Here is a 17,757-nt window from a genome sequence, read left to right on the forward strand (position 1 = left end):
GTATGATAGAAAACGTAAACTTCCAAAATTACTTTTGCAGTTTTTTTGCAGACCATACAAAATGAGTACTGTTTAACCAAGCGGCGTTTAACCAGACTTTATCCTCACTTTATCTAAACCACTACCGTGATTATCGAAAGAGTACTTTTCAACAGCAAATTTCAAACCACGCATTCTGCATTGAGTGATTTATCAGTTCATTGTGCAAACGCGCTCTGTATATACCAATTGGATATTCGGGGCTGTTCTCGTAACGTTCCCTTTATAATCTTAAGGCATGACTGTCAGTAAGCGCTTGTAAAGCCGGTTGGAATTGTACAATGAATGAGCCCGTGATCTGACATATTTGCAACAAGCCTCACAAACTATACACGAGGATTATTGAATCGTCAGTGAAATGTCCATATCGAAGGCACATTTATCAATAGCCGTTATCTGTGTCAGTAATGTGTATATTTCTATTATATTAGACAAAGGAAGCAGTGGCCACGAAGCTTGTAATTCAGTACTTCACACGAATGGAATTCAATTGCAAAAACCGTATGTGTATACATATAAGCGATCAATAAAGTTATACACTGAGTCTTTCATCGTGTAAAGTTTTTATAAGCATTTCAAGATTGGTGTATAAATATACTTATGCCAACCATTTTTTTTCAAAATGATAGAAGGTGTACATTAAATGGGAACGGAGGTAGATGAGGACTGCTATCCGTAGATACTCCAGAAAAGACATGTGGTTGTGTCAGCTTTAGATCGTTACGACGACTCGGTTTCGATTCCACACATGTTTCCAAAGTATTCTCTCTGTTCACTCTCACATTTATTAATTTCATTGTCCTAGCTTTAGTCGATATGAGTTCTGGTGCTGGTATGTACCTCAACGTTCAACGTAGGCCGCACAAATCGGTAGAGGGCAAACACAAGATTTTACCAACACCCACACACAATTCGTGTGCAATATAATTTAGAGCATTTGTTGGAACATTTTTAGGGGACTCTTTTTTGGAGAGAAATAAAAAAACAGTAAAATGGTTACAGCACTGGTTTATTCCCCTTTACATTCACCTGTGCCTAATAAAAAGTAGCTATTAGGATACGACAGTGATCGTGTTGGTACTGAATACAGACGTGAGTAAGTCAGGGAGACATTCTGAAGGCACCTATTTTGAGACGGCCGAACTGCGTCTAGGTGAATGGAGATCGTGAGCGTCGGTGTACTGCTGGTGAAAGGATCTCCCATCTATTCATTTGTCTACACTGGTTGTGAAGGCGTTTCACCTGACCTTGTCAACAAAATCAGCCGTCACGCTACAACTGATTGTAAATCGGTCGTGGTTTTCATTTCAAACGGATCACCCTTTTCTTTTCGCATTATTTTACATTGTTGAAATTATTATTGTCTTGTATGCTGCTCGTATTCATATATAATTTAATGCTTGGATTTATTTGTCTTGGGGCGTTCACTTTGGACAAGAGTTAGTTTGATCTAAATGCCTTCCTTTGACACAAACATGGTCGTGTTTGTAAAGTATGTCTGGAACACTGGTTTATGGGAATGCATATCATAATATATTTTAACCAAGCTTAACAATATCGGTATAATGCCGGCACGCCTTTTAGCATGGAAAGTAATGATAGAATCATTTTAGTCTATTGTACCGCAGAGTGACTGCGAACTTGCATGCAGGGTATTCAGGCATTCATTCCAGACAGTACACATTCCTTTGACCAACCTACACTTTATACAGAAGCACTGAGCGAGTGTTACGAAGTCTGAGTTGTATGGTGGGGTGACTATCGAGAAGGAATCGCTGTGTAAACGATAGTGTGAAAATCCCCATATGAGATATTGACGTGGAAGCACACAGCAGTGGGGCGAACAAGGAAGGATACATGTACACGCCACATCGGAAAGAATGGAAGTAGGCATTTGACATTTATTCTTGATTATTTCTTTAATTTGGTTATCATATTATGCCATGTTTCTTGATACGTAATCCTTATCTAACCTAAAGCAATCCGGTTTATAGCAACCCATGATTTTCGTAGGAGCGACTATCGGGGCCAGCTGGTCAGGTTCGGTAATCATAGTGTCAATCACGGGATTGTCGGGTCTTGATTATTTACTTACAGCAGTCATATAGATAAAACACTGCTGAGTGCTGTGTTAAACAACAAGCAATCAGACTAACGTAACTGTCACGTTTGTACAGACATTGATATCATTTTGGGATCAGTGTTATTTGTGACAAAGTAGAAGCTGAACACTTTATATCACGAGAATGAACAGTGTCATTTTCCGTACCAACTAGGAGATGTTTCACAAACGGTTGAAGTGGCTTCTTGCTGCAGTGGTGTTGCTAGTTCCATCGGCGTCGTGTCAAGAAAACGGTAAGCAATAGTTTGTACTCATTGATATCTACCCGGGCCAGCTCTTTATTGTTTGTCGTAAGAAACGACGAAATCTGATCGGGTGGTCAGGATCGAGTATCATCATGATTAAGGTGGAATATTGCTAATAACAAACAAACATACAAAATTTCACTTCTACATGAGAAAAATCGCGTAGTAGTTTAACATCCTCTGTTACGCATGCTGTTATTGTTACATCTAAGGATGATGTAGCCAATTTGGATTTGAAATGGTTGATATTTGTGATATATAAGTGTATAAGTGCCACATTCTAACACAAATATCCCCATTCGTAGATGTTATTTACAGCTACGTAGATGATACCACTCACATTTCTATGATATAATCTATGTAGAAGAAAGTATCATCTACTATCAAACAATACCACTATCTGAGTAACGATACTAACAATTATAATATCATATACTTAGATGAACGCATAAGCTACGTAGATATAATCTAGTATAATCTATGAAGGTGTAACTATGGTCTACGTAGATGTAAGTGTCATCCAGGTAAATATGATATAGTTTTTAAAATGTGGCACTTATACGCTTCCATATAATGAGACATTTCATTCATTTCAATAACGTGGCGGTCGGATAGCCTAGTGGTTATGGCGTTCGTTCGTGACGCCGAAGACCCGGGTTCGATTCCCGACATGGGTACAATGTGTGAAGCCCATTTCTAGTGTCCCCGCCTTGATATTGCTGGAATATTGCTAAACTCGGCGTAAAACCATACTCACTCATTTCAATAACTGATCAGGAGAGAACCGCCCCAACATTCAACCAGGAACATGTGATAACCCATTCCTAATAACCCATTCCTGATAACCCATTTTGTCAACACCACAGTCATAATACGTGGACTGGAAGACAGCGTATATAACGTGGGAGACATCGGACACCTGCAGGTGCTGTTGAGTCAGACAGTGGACGATCCAGGAGTATGGTACAAAGATGGCAAGGACGTTCAGGGCGTAACAGGCAAACTGCTGATACTGTATGCGCCCACAGCTCGCCAACTGGTCATCTACAACGTGCAGTACGGCGATTCCGGCAACTACACCTTCACTATCAATGGCGTAAACACTTCGGCAACAGTCACAATAGGAAGTGAGTAGAGAGCTGTCGAAATCATTGAAACAAAATGTATTTTATCCCAGCTGATATTTCTTTCTTTTGAGTGACGTCTGTATGAAGTTATTTCTATCTAGTTAATGTCTCTTTTCAATGCTCCACATGATAAATTTTGGCATAAAGGATTTTATTCCTTTAAGCCAAATTAAGCCATATTCCAGTGACGGTGTATCACTGTATATGTTACCGTCAATCTGTAACTTTTCACTTAGGTAATTTACAACGCCTATATATATCAGTTATTGTACAGGTTAACTGAGAAAGCTGTTCATAAATTTTATTATGATGACGAATTCCAAACTGATGTTTAATTTCATCACCAAGTGACCGAAATTGATATGACTAAAAAGAAACGAAAGTCAATGTATATACTTCTAGTCCAACCTTCATACGTCGATTGTGATGTTTTAAGCCCTTTTGTACTTATCAATAAATTTGACTCATTCAATCCTTTTAATAAATAGACAGATACTTCAGTCAAGTTGTGATCAGTATACTGTGTCTAAGTGGGGTATCTATGTTGGCCTGCATCATGGAATCTCAGTGGGTTAGTACTACAATATCGGCATAAGTCCGGGCAAGTACAAACAGCCACACACACACACACAAACACACACACACACACACACACACACACACACACACACACACACACACACACACACACACACACACACACACACACACACACACACACACACACACACACGTGCGCACGTTGATATATAAGTGCAACAATCATGAACGCGGCGCTAAATCCCATATCCCCTCACCTCGCCCTGTAATTTATCTTCATGTCTTCTACACCAACCTTATTAAATAACATTTCCCCTCATCACCCATCTTATATTTTACAGCTATCGACATCCTAATAGGTCTCCGTGACGTGAAGGTCGAAGTTGGCAAACAGATGTCGTTTCAGACAACCCTGTCAGCTTCAAATATTACGGAGGGCTACTGGACAAAGAACGGTGTTCCACTGACCAACTCGGTCAAATATGAAATCACTGTAAGCAATCAGGTGCAGCGGCTGACCATCACAAGCTTGACCACTGGTGACATAGGGACGTACGCCTATTCGGTGCGAGGGAAACGCACATCAGCTAATCTTGATGTGGAGGCAAATCCAGGTAAGTTTATGTCTTGCATATGTGACATTTCCGTGATCATAATCATACGATCCTGGTTAGAATCCACAAATGTAGATCTCCAATAACCTACAGTCAATTTTATAACCTACAGTGTATATCCCAATTGCGGGGTCCCATGATGTCAATCTTGTTGTCTGTCCTAGACCCGATTAGTTTAAACCCGTCGTTATGTTACGGGAATATTGCAAATGTGCAAAAAAGAAACAAACAAACGTTTACATCACAAATGTACATAATCATAAATCACAATGCACCTGTATCATTGTAATCTTTTTTAATCCCAGTAGAAATGTGAACTGATATAAAGGTCACCTGCCTAAATATTGTTGACCTACATGTACCTGCTGCTCGTTTCATTTCTCTTCTCTAGTGTTACGGATCCTACAGAGATTGCAGTCAATGACTGTTGCACCTGGTCAACCTCTTGAACTCCGGGTGACCCTGTCCCAGCCAAACGTAGCACTTGGTACCTGGTACAGAAATGGGGTTCCTGTTTCGGAATCGGAAAACAGACAAATTTCCGTGAATGGAACTGTCCACCAACTTCTCATCACGAATGTCCAAGCAGCCAGAGATTCCGGAATTTATGTCTACATTGTTCGGCAACTGGTTACAGTTGCTAATATAGCGGTGCAGGGTATGTTCAAAATAACATAATAAGTCATGTAGAGAATATATAAATTGCCAATAACCAGTCTAGATTAAACGTCAAAAACGATTCCACTTGGCCAAAAGAGCAAAAGAGCTGTGAAAACGATGTAAATGGACCACTGAAAGTGTGTGACGACACCGGGTGTTCGCGAAAAGGGTAAGCATGTCTTGCCCTACCATCACATAATCTGCATAAATCCACATAATTTACTGCCTGGTCATAAATCCTGTTTCTCATAACACCCTGACACTAAGTTTGGCTAATTTCTAATTGTCTGTGAATTTAAAATTCATAATGAAATATCAAAACAGAAAAGTTACAAAATAATTATAGTATTTAAGGGATACCCGAAATTAATGCTAATAAATGGACGTTTCCAACTTTGCCTTTTAGGCCCAATGGGTTTGGTTCGGAAAATATTATTCTCTGGAATTGACGTTTTATATTTTAAACTCAACTGTATCGTACATTTGTGATCTCGTCCTCATTTTGCTACAGATTATTGTGCATGTATTAGTCTGTGTTCTTAAATTCAAGACGTATGATATCATTTGCTTCTCATGAAATACTGAGATATTTTATGCTGATTATGTAATATAACATATGAACTGAAATTAAGACATCTTCATGAACATGATCACATTGAACCATAAAATGGAATACTGTGCCTGGGCAGAACAGAAGGAGAAAGGGTATAACATTTCACTGTCGAGCCTTCTTTCTTTCTTCGGGTTTAAGTTCTAAATGCAATGCTATACAGAGTACAATTGTAGGTGTACATTATATATTGTCTAATATCGTGTCTTTCCACAGAAATTAACATTCTGACAAACCTTGAGGACTCCACAGCAACCCTTGGGAGCACCCTCTCCTTCACATGCAGGCTGTCTGAAAGTGGTGTCGACGTTGGTGTCTGGCAGAAAGACGGGAAGACCTTGTCTACTGATGGTAGGATAACTATAACAACACTTGGGCAAGATCAGGTGCTTACCATCAGGACCGTCCAGTCGACAGACGCCGGCTTGTATCGATACACCATCGGCAGCAAGGAAACATCGGCAGTCCTGAACATCGCAAATGGTAAAACGTCACCATGAGTTACTTGCATTCAATGCATTCGTCTTAAATAACTTTATATTATCTACAACATGCAAGTGTACACTGATCAACTGTTCCTCATTCCAATCATCGATGGTACACACGTAATGCATTATCTTGCCCAATCATTTGTGTATTGCAAACACGTCGTCATATTAGTAAAGGTAAATATAAAACGTCAACGATAGAGAACAATCAGTAAAATATACAGGTATGATAACTACATCAAGATCGGATATAATTACTGGGACTTTGTTTGCAGATGCAATTGCCTTTACCGCTTGCTTGGTCATTGATGGGTCTGACAGTGTTCAGGAAGCCAACTTTCTCATAATGAAAAATCTGATGAAGTCGTACATCAGTCGTACCTCCACTGCCAACAATCAGTCCAGAGCTGGCGTTGTTGTGTTCAGTGATTCCGTGACAAGTATTCCAATAAGTGCCAATCTCTCAGCCCTCACCCGTCAGATAGATGCACTGGCCTACCCAGGACAGGGGACATCCACGCACCTGGGCATCGACCAAGCGAGACAGATGCTGCTGCAGGACTCCACACTGAACCCAAAGATCATGATAGTTGTTGCAGATGGCGCCTCCGACAATGAAGTAGAAACACGTACTGCCGCACAGCGTGCCAAGGATGCTGGGATAACTATTTTTGCTGTAGGAATCACAGAATTTGTGTCATCATCCGCATCATTATTAGCAAAACTGGAAGAAGAAATATCAACTATAGTTAACAGCAATTCCAACAAAATCAGTCTCCCAACATTCTCCTCTCTAACTGCCATATTTTCTGAGACTCTCTACACGATTTTTCAGAATTTTGTGGGTAAGTTGCGTGGTTCTAAATAAATATAATATTCACAAGGGAGATATTTCTTTGGTGATGACTACAACAGTGAAGGTTCTCATGTTTTAGTTGCAAAATGAGCACGGTTCTGTAACTGCTATACATTGTTATTGTATGTATATCATTAATCCTATTCCCGAATAACTCTTGTATGTAAATGGTAAGAGTTAGGAATTGTGTACATCAAGAAAACATCATTTATAATAGGTGAGTGACTGAATGAGTGAGTTGTGTTTACAGCCGCTTTGAACAGTATTCCAATTATATCATGGCGTGTCACCTTATGTAGAAGTAAACCCGAAAAAGATGCAGTTCTCAGACGTTTAGCACTTTGGTAAGACCCACGAGCCCGGTTATGGTGCTGACAACCCTGGAACCATAATCAGGGCAGAACCGGGATTCGAAGCTACGACCATAGGTTTCTTTTGTGTCTAAGGGACGCAACATTGGCACCCTATTGTATTACAATGCTGGATCATATATCAAGAAACCAACCACTATCGAAAACATATATCCAAGTATTTCATGATTCCCTACGTTATCCGAAGAGTATATTTCCATCTCATCAAATAATAAAAGCAAACTGTAATGGTTGTTTCAGCTGGAATATCAGTCACCCAAGAAATGGTGTCTCAGACATCACTGACAGGCTCACTGGTATCCTTGACAGTGAGAGTCAACAGTTCAAATGTGACTCTGGGTGTCTGGAGCAAAAATGGTCTCCCCCTAGTGTTGGGTCAGAAGTACAAGAAGTCTGTGTCGTCCTACCTTCAGAAGCTTGATATTAACAATGCAGACCTGGATTCTGCTGGATTGTACACTTTCACCGTTGGGAAGCAGAGTTCATCAGCATCAGTTACACTCTTTGGTCAGTATCCTGACATTGTGACAGTAAATGAGGTGTTATGCCGCTTTCAGCTAGAAAGTTTGTTCAACGCTGCACTCAGAATTATTTCAACCATATAACGGCGGTTGGGTTACGGCTTCTTATAAGAGACGACTTAATCGGTCGATGACTTGGTTGATGTATTTCATCGTTTTCCATTTGCCCTGCTCAAACTCGATTAATTAACAGACCGGTGTCATATAACTAATTGCCGAGAATATTGCTGAGAGCAGCAATTACCAACAAACAAACTCACAAACATATCACGGTTGGGTACAACTATAATGTGTTTTGTAGTTTAACGCCACGTTCAGACCGCTGTCAAGCAACTGGAATATTGGTTAGTGTGACGGGTGCCACCGGTGGGGCAGGATACGCTGACCTTTTCGGAAACATCTGGAATCACCACTATTTAATAGTAATTCATAGACACTTGCTTATGAAATAGTAGGAATCGTATAATGGATTCTGCCTTTAGCACATATTTCTTATGATTATGGAAATCATACATTCAAACCAACCTAACCATTGTTTTGTTTTAGATGCAGTAAATAATGTCACTTCATACACCGGAGGGCAGGCTGTATTTAGAACTCACGTGGCTCCAGCAGGCGTTTCAAGCGGACAATGGTCAAGAAGCGGAGCAGCTTTGGCCAATTCCAGCAAATACACAATGACCAACAATGAGCTTGTGGACAAACAGTCACGGCAGCTGGCCATTAACACAGTGCAAGTATCAGACCAGGGATTCTACAGCTTCACTCTCAATGGAGTGGCCACAAGAGGAAACCTTATAGTTACAGGTTTGTAAAAAATTCGCGTCAGTGAATCTTGCAGGACATAGAGTGCAGATCATATACTTACCTTTCTTTTTAAACAATCACTGTCATAACGACAAACACTGTTTTATCCTTAACATAAATAAGCATATCTGAGTTCATGTAAAAGAAATAAAAACTATTTCAAAGATACATAGTGATACAGAATACGAATTTAAAGATGAATTAACTGCCAGGAAAGAGAAAGTATACGCATACACTTGACAATTGGATTAGATACACAATTTGCAAAGGTTAATAAAACGTTACTGGGCTGAAAACAGGAGAGAGACATGATGCTTTAATTCGGTACTTTTCTTCTTGGCCCTGTAAGAGGTCCAGAAGTCACAGATATAAATTAGCTTGAGCAATAATCACATTATGTATGGTATTAAATTATATTGTACCTCAGAAAAGTTACTGTTTGCTTTATCACAGATCGTAAGGCCACGGCCACTTCCCGATGTATCATCCCTGGTTCTGTCTGTGGTTACACACAGCCACAACTCCATAGTAGCGTTATAAAGACCTAAACATTCAACAGCTTTTATCTGTATCTGTATATATAGTCTGGCCTTAAAGCAGCATTCTCCCACCCCATAAAACAAAAGAGTGCAAAAAATAAAATGAAAATAAATATATAAAAGAGGACTGCCTTAACCAGTTCATTTTCCGAGTACAGGGAGCTAAACACATCACCCAAGTTCCACACCAAATGTCACATGCTTGAAAATATCTGTGGTCACATTCAGCTTGGGACATTATGTTATCAAAGACAGCACAAAATATATAAAAACAAAACAAAACAAAACCATGGTCAGATTTTCTTATTTGATGGATGTAGACATAAAAAACATAAGCATTTTGCACAAAATCAGAGCTGCATGCTGATTCAATCTGCACTGTAGGAAACGAAAACAGCGTGTTAAACGACATATCTTCGATGACAAGTTCATCATATCGAATTGGAGTGCAGCACATTTTCTCCCCTTGCCAGCCTCAGTCTATCGAGCATTCCGAACAAGCGCCGTAAAATCTTATTTCCCGCGTACCACTTTCTCTTTTGTTTTCGTCATATCTTGTCGGGATTGTTGAAGGACTAAAAGGTTATCCTTTGATTGGACAAATGTCACGATTAAAAGTAATTGTTTCTGATGGTTTTCTGTTCAGACTATGTGCTTTGTCAATTACGACTGTCGAGGAATGAATAATCAGTTTCTCTTGCATAAATGTTTTGACCTTTTCTTCCGTCATATCCCATGTTTCGGGGTTCTCACAGTCCATACCAAACATAATTACGTTGTGACGTCAATTTTGGGCTTCACTGCGGTCTAATGTTCCTTGTAGTTTATCTGTTCGCAGTCGTAGGGTTTTCAGTTGTTAGTTTTCCTCTCTCGTTTCAATGGATTCGTGGAAAGCTACCGTGAGGGTATCATACATGTACCTGTTGTTTAACGTTAAAAGCGAATTCTTTGTGAAACTTATTCCCTGTAATATCTTCATATCGGCTGTAGTTGACTTAGAGCAAGTTACCCTCAGCGTTTTCAAAACACGTGCGCACCCTCTCACACATGCGCAATCCAAATCACTTCAAACATAAGGCCCAAAACACAACTATACCCCTATTAAGTACTTGTCTTCGAATAACCATTTCTTGTTTGTTTCATTTGTAGCTACCATCAAACATTGGTGTACATTTCCTTTAGTCCGGCAGTTAGGATCAGTACAAATACAGCAAGCCGAACATGTTAGGAAATTGAAAGGAGTCAATACATTTTGTTTGTATAGTTATGACACGATTCGTTGCGATTTCCATAGAAAACTAAACTAAACATCCTGATGGATAATGTAAATATTATCTTCATCTATGTCACTTATATCGAACTTAAGTCTCTTGAAAAGTGATAAAAGTGATTACGGTTTTTTTTTATTAATAACCGTGGGTGTTTATCATGTATCGTGTGTCTGTTTTTCTTTTTAGCTTTAAGGATTACTGCATTTTTGCAACCCCTAACTGTGACGGAGGGTTCTTCTACCAACCTTGAGACCACTCTGTCACTACCCGATATCGATACGGGTGTTTGGAGGAAGGACGGGTTTGAAATCGTCGGTTCTCAGAACATCCTGATATCCGTTGAGGGAAGAACACAGCGCCTATTAATCACAGAGACAGGTCTAGATGCAGGAGGAGAATACTCCTATTCAATCAATGGTCTCCTCACCAGGGCTCAGGTCACTGTTGTGCCGACACGCGGTAGGTGCTATTGGCTATCAAATAGAGATAATGTACAGTAAAGTCAGTGTATAATCAAACAGTCTGGATTACCACCCGAAACAGATTCCATTGGGCGTAACAGGTATAATAGTAATGAACAGTAAATACATGGGTCAGTGATGACCGGTGATGACTCAGTGATGACCGGTGGGTCGGCGTGTCCTGCTCCACCGGTAGCACCCACCACTCACACAATTTTCATTAAACAGTTCTTGTTTGTTTCCTAATGCCCCAGCCAGATAATTTCTGCCAACCGACAGCAGCCTTAATCCAATCGAGTTTGGGCTACAGACATAGTCTGCACTTGCACTTATTGTCGGGTTGAATGGCACTAGCATAAGACTTCATAGCTTGTGTTCGTATGTGGAATCACACCCATCGATGACTCGTGAACAGACTTACCATCGCTCTATACAAAACATTATCCTGAAATCGGATCGTGTGATATTTGATACCGTACAACATGTAAAATGTATTAAACTGATCTCTCTATGAGAAGTTATCTGTGTTAAAGTTCCATGAAAACGTAACAGTGTCATGGCAGTTAACCTTATGCTTTTGTGGATATGAACTGCAAAAAACAAGTAGGATGATTGGTGTGTATTCTTCATTAGAAAAAGCGCCTCAATGAGATTTGAGAGATGTTTAGGTAAGGGAGAGAACCGAGTGATTGCTGCTACAACTGCATCATACTCTCAGACTATTCTTGTTGTAAAGCAATTTAATACGATATAATTGAAATATTTGAAAATTTTTGAAACGTTAATTTCCTATTAATTTCAATTCCTATAATTTTCACAGATATTTTGGCCTTTACGTCCAATGGAATCTGTTTCGGCGGATAATCAAGACAGATTATTCTCTTTCATTGACGATACATATTCATGCATTACCACAGCTCGATAAACCAGCAGTTGAATTCATTCGGTATGACAAGGTTTTGCCATATGAACGTTATTCATTTCTCATTCTGTTCACATAATCAGCCCTAGAAACCTATTGTGGGCTTCAATCGCGGTTCGCCGCCATTATATTTCTAGTTTTGTCAGCACCATACCTGTACTTGTGGGTTTCACCAAAGAGGAACACGTCTGAGACCTGCACCACCTCCCACATAAAGCTGACAGCCCGTGGTATAACTGGAATACTGTTAAAAACAGCGCTGAACCCAACTCACTCACTCACTCACTCATGTAATTAAGGGGGCATGGTAGCCTAGTTGTTCAGGTGCTGAACACCACAACGAAAACTCGTCCCTTGTATGGGTACATTAGGTGATGCCCAGTTTGGTTTAAAAGCAATGGAACTCGTAAACCAGACCTTTAATCTGTTGGTCTGGCTGAACTGATGAAATGTAGAATTAAATGTAATTTCCTACCTATGATTTTAATCGTGTAATAGGAAAGTGCCTACTGTTTTGATATCACTACACGTGTTACCAAACTGACTACAACTGCTCAAGGGATATCTCCCTTTAACCAATTACTTCTACCTCTTAAGCAACGAACCCCTCCTCCGTGGTCTTGTGGTGTCCGCCCGGAGAGCGGGTTCGATCTCCGGTCGCGTCATACCAAAAGACGTTAAAAGATGGTACTTGTTGTTACCTGTCTGGCACTCGGCATTAGGGGCTAAAATAGGTCGGCTCAGAGTCAGTATATTGTATACACACACACACACACACACACACACACACACACACACACACACACGTGCATGCATGTCGCTGTATAAGTGCAATAAACGCTAAACCCAATTTCACCTCACCTTCAGCAACGAATATATTTCATGAATCTTCCAAACATTCTAAAGGTAAACACAATGACATACACAAAGCGTAATTCGTGGCTGTAGTGCTCTAAGACAGGTTCGGGTGAATTCATATGAACTCATTCATTTGAGTATGTTCTCCAGATTTAGAACATTTTATTCTGTTCTTGTAGACCATATATGTCGGAGCCATCAAGGAAATATTTTGTCCTACCAGTATTTTGACAAGTCATCAACTGTTGACGTTGGAGTGTGACTCGTTGGTTTGGAAGCTACATTTGTCTCATCCGTAACGACTGTCGGTTTCTATTGGAATATTAAGTGACATTATACATGGATGTGTATTGCTTTACTTGATTTATTGTTACAGTCAATGGAGGGTTTACCCTCTGGACCAATTGGGCAGGTAGTGGGTGTAACCCAACCTGTGGATCAGGAGGAGTTCAACTTTTCACCAGAACCAGAACTTGCACCAACCCGAGACCAACGTCTGGAGGGTCTGACTGCGTTGGACCTTTATTCCAGTCTACAATAACGGCATGTGTTGTTCCAGCCTGCCCAGGTAAGTGGAATAAAATATTACTCACTCATTTAATCAGATTTCATGAACTGTAAAATACAAGTTATCAAATCACATGCCAATCATAATCGCGTAACAAAATCCATATTCGGTTCATAAACAACATGGCGGCTGCAGTACAGATTCAAGTCGATTGCAAGATTTGCAGAGCATGTGTACCGTCACATACGCGCGGACAGATATTTTCCAAATTTTATAATGTTTTTAATCAATGTGTTGAAGTGATTTGATGTACTTCGCGAGGCTTGGTCCGTTTTACTGCAATACAGATCTTGATGATCTATCAGATCATCTTTACTTGGCGCCACAATTTTGTTTGACGCAAATGTAAGTGACATGAGAGTGAGTGAGTGAGTATGGTTTTACGCCGCTTTTAGCAATATTCCAGCAATATCACGGCGGGGGACACCAGAAATGGGCTTCACACATTGTACCCAGGTCGGGAATCGAACCCGGGTCTTAGGCGTGACGAGCGAACGCTTTAACCACTAGGCTACCCGACCGCCCCAAGTGACATGAGAGGTGGAATCGGATTGGTCAATAGGAGGGACACAGAAAGGGTATAACTCGTAATCACCAATGGTGGCGCTACAATCGAGACACGAAATTCCAGACTAGTCGCAATGGTAACACATGCACACATGCATATCCAATTTTATATTCTATCAAGCGTGATGAATCCAGCTCTATTCAGCAAACCTTACGCGACCTTATGAAATTTGATAGTTGTTGGATAATAGGATTACAGAGTTTGTTTCGACAACGACAATTAACAACTTTTTACCATGTCACCCATGTTGTTATTGGTACTTTTTAAATGAGTGAGTGAGTGAGTATGGTTTTACGCCGCTTTTAGCAATATTCCAGCAATATCACGGCGGGGGACACCAGAAATGGGCTTCACACATTGTACCCATGTCGGGAATCGAACCCGGGTCTTCGGCGTGACGAGCGAACGCTTTAACCACTAGGCTACCAGACCGCCCCACTTTTTAAATGAATCATTGCAATTGAAAAGGAGTCTAAACATGTCTATAGACAAATAAGAAAACATAATCTTTATGAGCTTATTATCATTGAAGTAGAACGCAAAGTACATGTATGTCACCCTTCTATGATAACCCACGTTTGAGTTCCAAGTTGGTAATGGTTCTCAGCAAACTTTCCTGGTCGTAAGGGTCAACGTTATGAAACGTGTGGTCAGACTCGATGACTTGGTAGCATGGCATGTCAACAACCCCGACGGCCTGGACTGTTGCACACAATATCACTAACTGGAATGTCTGGTCTTGACACATTTATTTACATGCCACTGCCATATAGCGAGAATATATCAGATTACAGTGTGGTACAAGGAACAGAAACAAACCCATAGTTCGTCCGTTCTGTTCAAGATATGATATCTTGACCTTCTGTGTATATCAGCATTATTTCTCACATTACGTTCCATTCTTAGTAAGAATTTTTTTTACTTGATTGTTACACATGTTGATAAATGTGAATTTCTTCCGTGGTAATAATAATAATATATTTTGTAACAGTTGATGGTAACGTGACGCAATGGACACAGTGGAATTACTCTCCCTGTTCAGCAACCTGCGGTCCAGGTCAGAGGAGTGGGACAAGAAGCAGGACTTGCACCAACCCAGCACCAGCATTTGGCGGGAGGACCTGTACTCAACCGCTGCTTTCTGAGGAAACTGTCATTTGTACTGACCGAAACTGTCCTGGTATGTATATTATGTTGTAACATATTGAGTGTTAGTGTTGTTCTTGGATATAGGCTAGAAACCTACTTGGAATGAATTGGTAAAAAAATAAATATTAGAAAATGGAAGTTCCACGTCACTGATATAAGCTTTGGTAACTTTTGCAGAGTGCCATGTTAAACAAGAAATAAACTTGTCCATCACAAAACCCTAAGCCATCCGTTTAATTGTTAATAGGATCTTTTACGAACCTAATACGTAAACATTTCTTTTTCATATTGTGTCAAAAATGTCATTAACGTGTCTCACAAAAAAAATCGTTACACATGTTGAATACATTTTAAAATCTTATGAAATGATAATTGTGTGTTGAGAAAATCGACTACCCCGCAGAGTCTGTTGGACTGAAAAGTGAAACAGAAGACTTTCAGTTTGTTGCTCAGGACCAGTCACTGCCCACTCAAAACCGTCAATGTGTGATTTTGCATCAAAATGTAAATGAGAAATGTAGATTATTACCCATATGGGCTCAAATATGCAGTGTAATAACTTTTTGATATTTGCACAGTGTGCAATTAGTGATTCGTGAAGCTGATTGGTCAGTGGAACAAATATCAATTTTCATTGGACAACGGAACTATTTTTTTTTCTCATTCCATTCATTCACAAATCCACGCCTTTCCCTTCAGATGTTTTACGTGCTACAATCTCACTGATTTAAGATTTTTAAGATAAGACACATAGTTTCATATTAACAACATGATTTCACATCATTATTTTTTTCATTTATTACACATGATTTTCATTTTACAGTAAAAACCAAAACTACGTCCCCGTTTGTAAACAAACATGGCTGGCCATTTGAGGCCTGTCAAACTTAATGACCTCGTTAAAGCGGACGGAGATCTGACTGACATGAAAAGTTATTCGTATAATTCAACCTCTGAACACATTTAATGTCTTTGTTGTCAAAACTGCATATGGCCAGATTGAAGTTCCAAGATTCAGATTGTGATGTTGCCAGAAACTGTTTCTAGAGCGCCAAGATCATCACCACCAAGTCCTTGTTTGCGTCTATGTTAGAGGGCTTGCTGTTTGATGAATTTTTCGACCACCCGAATCCAAAAACCGGACTTTGTATAGACAGGTTTGCCTTTGTGAACGATGATGACATCAATAACTGCCAATGAAAATGAAAACACAATGAAAAAGATTAAACTTGACAAGTTTACATGAACTGAGTTCACAAATGTATACGGGTAAGAAAAACACGAAAAATTTGACTACTCACAATTTCAACGATGGCATGAGAATAAAAACAAATTCATTTTGCAACAACATTTAGACTTTCCTAAAGACATCATAAAGATACATTATTTCGTACAATTTTGTAACGTTGTGTGAAGAAATAAGAACGTGACACTTTTTTATACAATGTATACGTTTTTCGTAACCGCGACGTCTGCAAAGCACGGCGCTGAACGGTATGCAGGCTCACAGGAAGGTGCAACTAAACATTATCATTTGCAAATTTATCATTTCGGCATGCACATCAGACAGTTCGGAATTCGAACTGTCTACTTTGAAGGAGATCAAGGGTAGCCTAGAGTGTTACCTTAGCGACATGATTACCAGCATCTGGTTGCGAAATCGATGCACTTTGCTGAACTCGGAGAGGTTTTGAAATCAAAACAAAAATAATCAAAAATACAAGGAAAAGAAAACTTACCCAAGCGAGCAGATACTGTGTCCGATATTGAACTAATTGAACTCCGTGAATGCGGACAGTTTAGCACCAAGTCTCCAGATACCGTGTTTGTCTATCAACAGGTATTCGACCATTATGAATCACATCAAAATATCAACAAACACCCGTCATCTGACTGTGTCCACTGCGTTTGACAAATCCACCTGAAATCCCACATGCACATGTTTCCCATCAGTGACACTTGTCTCAAATCACACACGATGTTCATTAAACTTGTTGTCCGGATTAATCTGTAACGCCGGTTCTCTTGTCATTCCTGGTTTCGGCTGTCTCATATCTGGGTCAAGTCGGGTCATTCATTCCGACACTGTGACAGCAATCGTACTTTTCAAAGTTTACCTTCCTTTTGTAACTTTTCTCTGACAAACAAAACTTCTGTACATTCCGTCTATGTTGTTGTTATAGGTTTTGGCATTTTTGTCAAAAAAAATGACAGGTTTTCCGTGTTTCCTCTTCTCAGTGTGAAATGCATGTATCTGCCGATGCACGACGGGGGCTGTCTGTCAGTGACGAGATCTTGTCAAAACAAGCTTTGATTAAAAACCCTGATGAACCTTTTTGAAAACCTGTCTTCCTTATCAATGCTAGAAAGTGTACGCTGTGTAAATCGGACAGAAATATAGCTGTAATAATGTGATCTTTA

General features: G+C 39.8%; 1 protein-coding gene across 1 annotated transcript in view; it reads left to right on the plus strand.

Moving 5' to 3' along the window:
- Positions 1-1,800: 1,800 nt before the first annotated feature.
- LOC139466913 (SCO-spondin-like) overlaps positions 1,801-17,757 on the plus strand; it is a 57,432-nt gene continuing 41,475 nt past the window's right edge. The window contains exons 1-12 of the mRNA XM_071248638.1: positions 1,801-1,925; positions 2,316-2,394; positions 3,273-3,533; positions 4,415-4,687; positions 5,079-5,345; positions 6,174-6,440; positions 6,721-7,290; positions 7,913-8,179; positions 8,740-9,000; positions 10,997-11,269; positions 13,428-13,619; positions 15,179-15,367. Of these exons, the coding sequence (XP_071104739.1) occupies positions 1,920-1,925; positions 2,316-2,394; positions 3,273-3,533; positions 4,415-4,687; positions 5,079-5,345; positions 6,174-6,440; positions 6,721-7,290; positions 7,913-8,179; positions 8,740-9,000; positions 10,997-11,269; positions 13,428-13,619; positions 15,179-15,367 (2,905 nt within the window). The 5' untranslated portion in view covers positions 1,801-1,919. The remainder of the gene's footprint in view (positions 1,926-2,315; positions 2,395-3,272; positions 3,534-4,414; positions 4,688-5,078; positions 5,346-6,173; positions 6,441-6,720; positions 7,291-7,912; positions 8,180-8,739; positions 9,001-10,996; positions 11,270-13,427; positions 13,620-15,178; positions 15,368-17,757) is intronic.

The sequence above is a fragment of the Haliotis cracherodii genome, unplaced genomic scaffold (genome assembly GCF_022045235.1).
Source record: "Haliotis cracherodii isolate W230 unplaced genomic scaffold, xgHalCrac1.p SCAF_19, whole genome shotgun sequence".
Lineage (NCBI taxonomy): Eukaryota > Metazoa > Mollusca > Gastropoda > Lepetellida > Haliotidae > Haliotis > Haliotis cracherodii.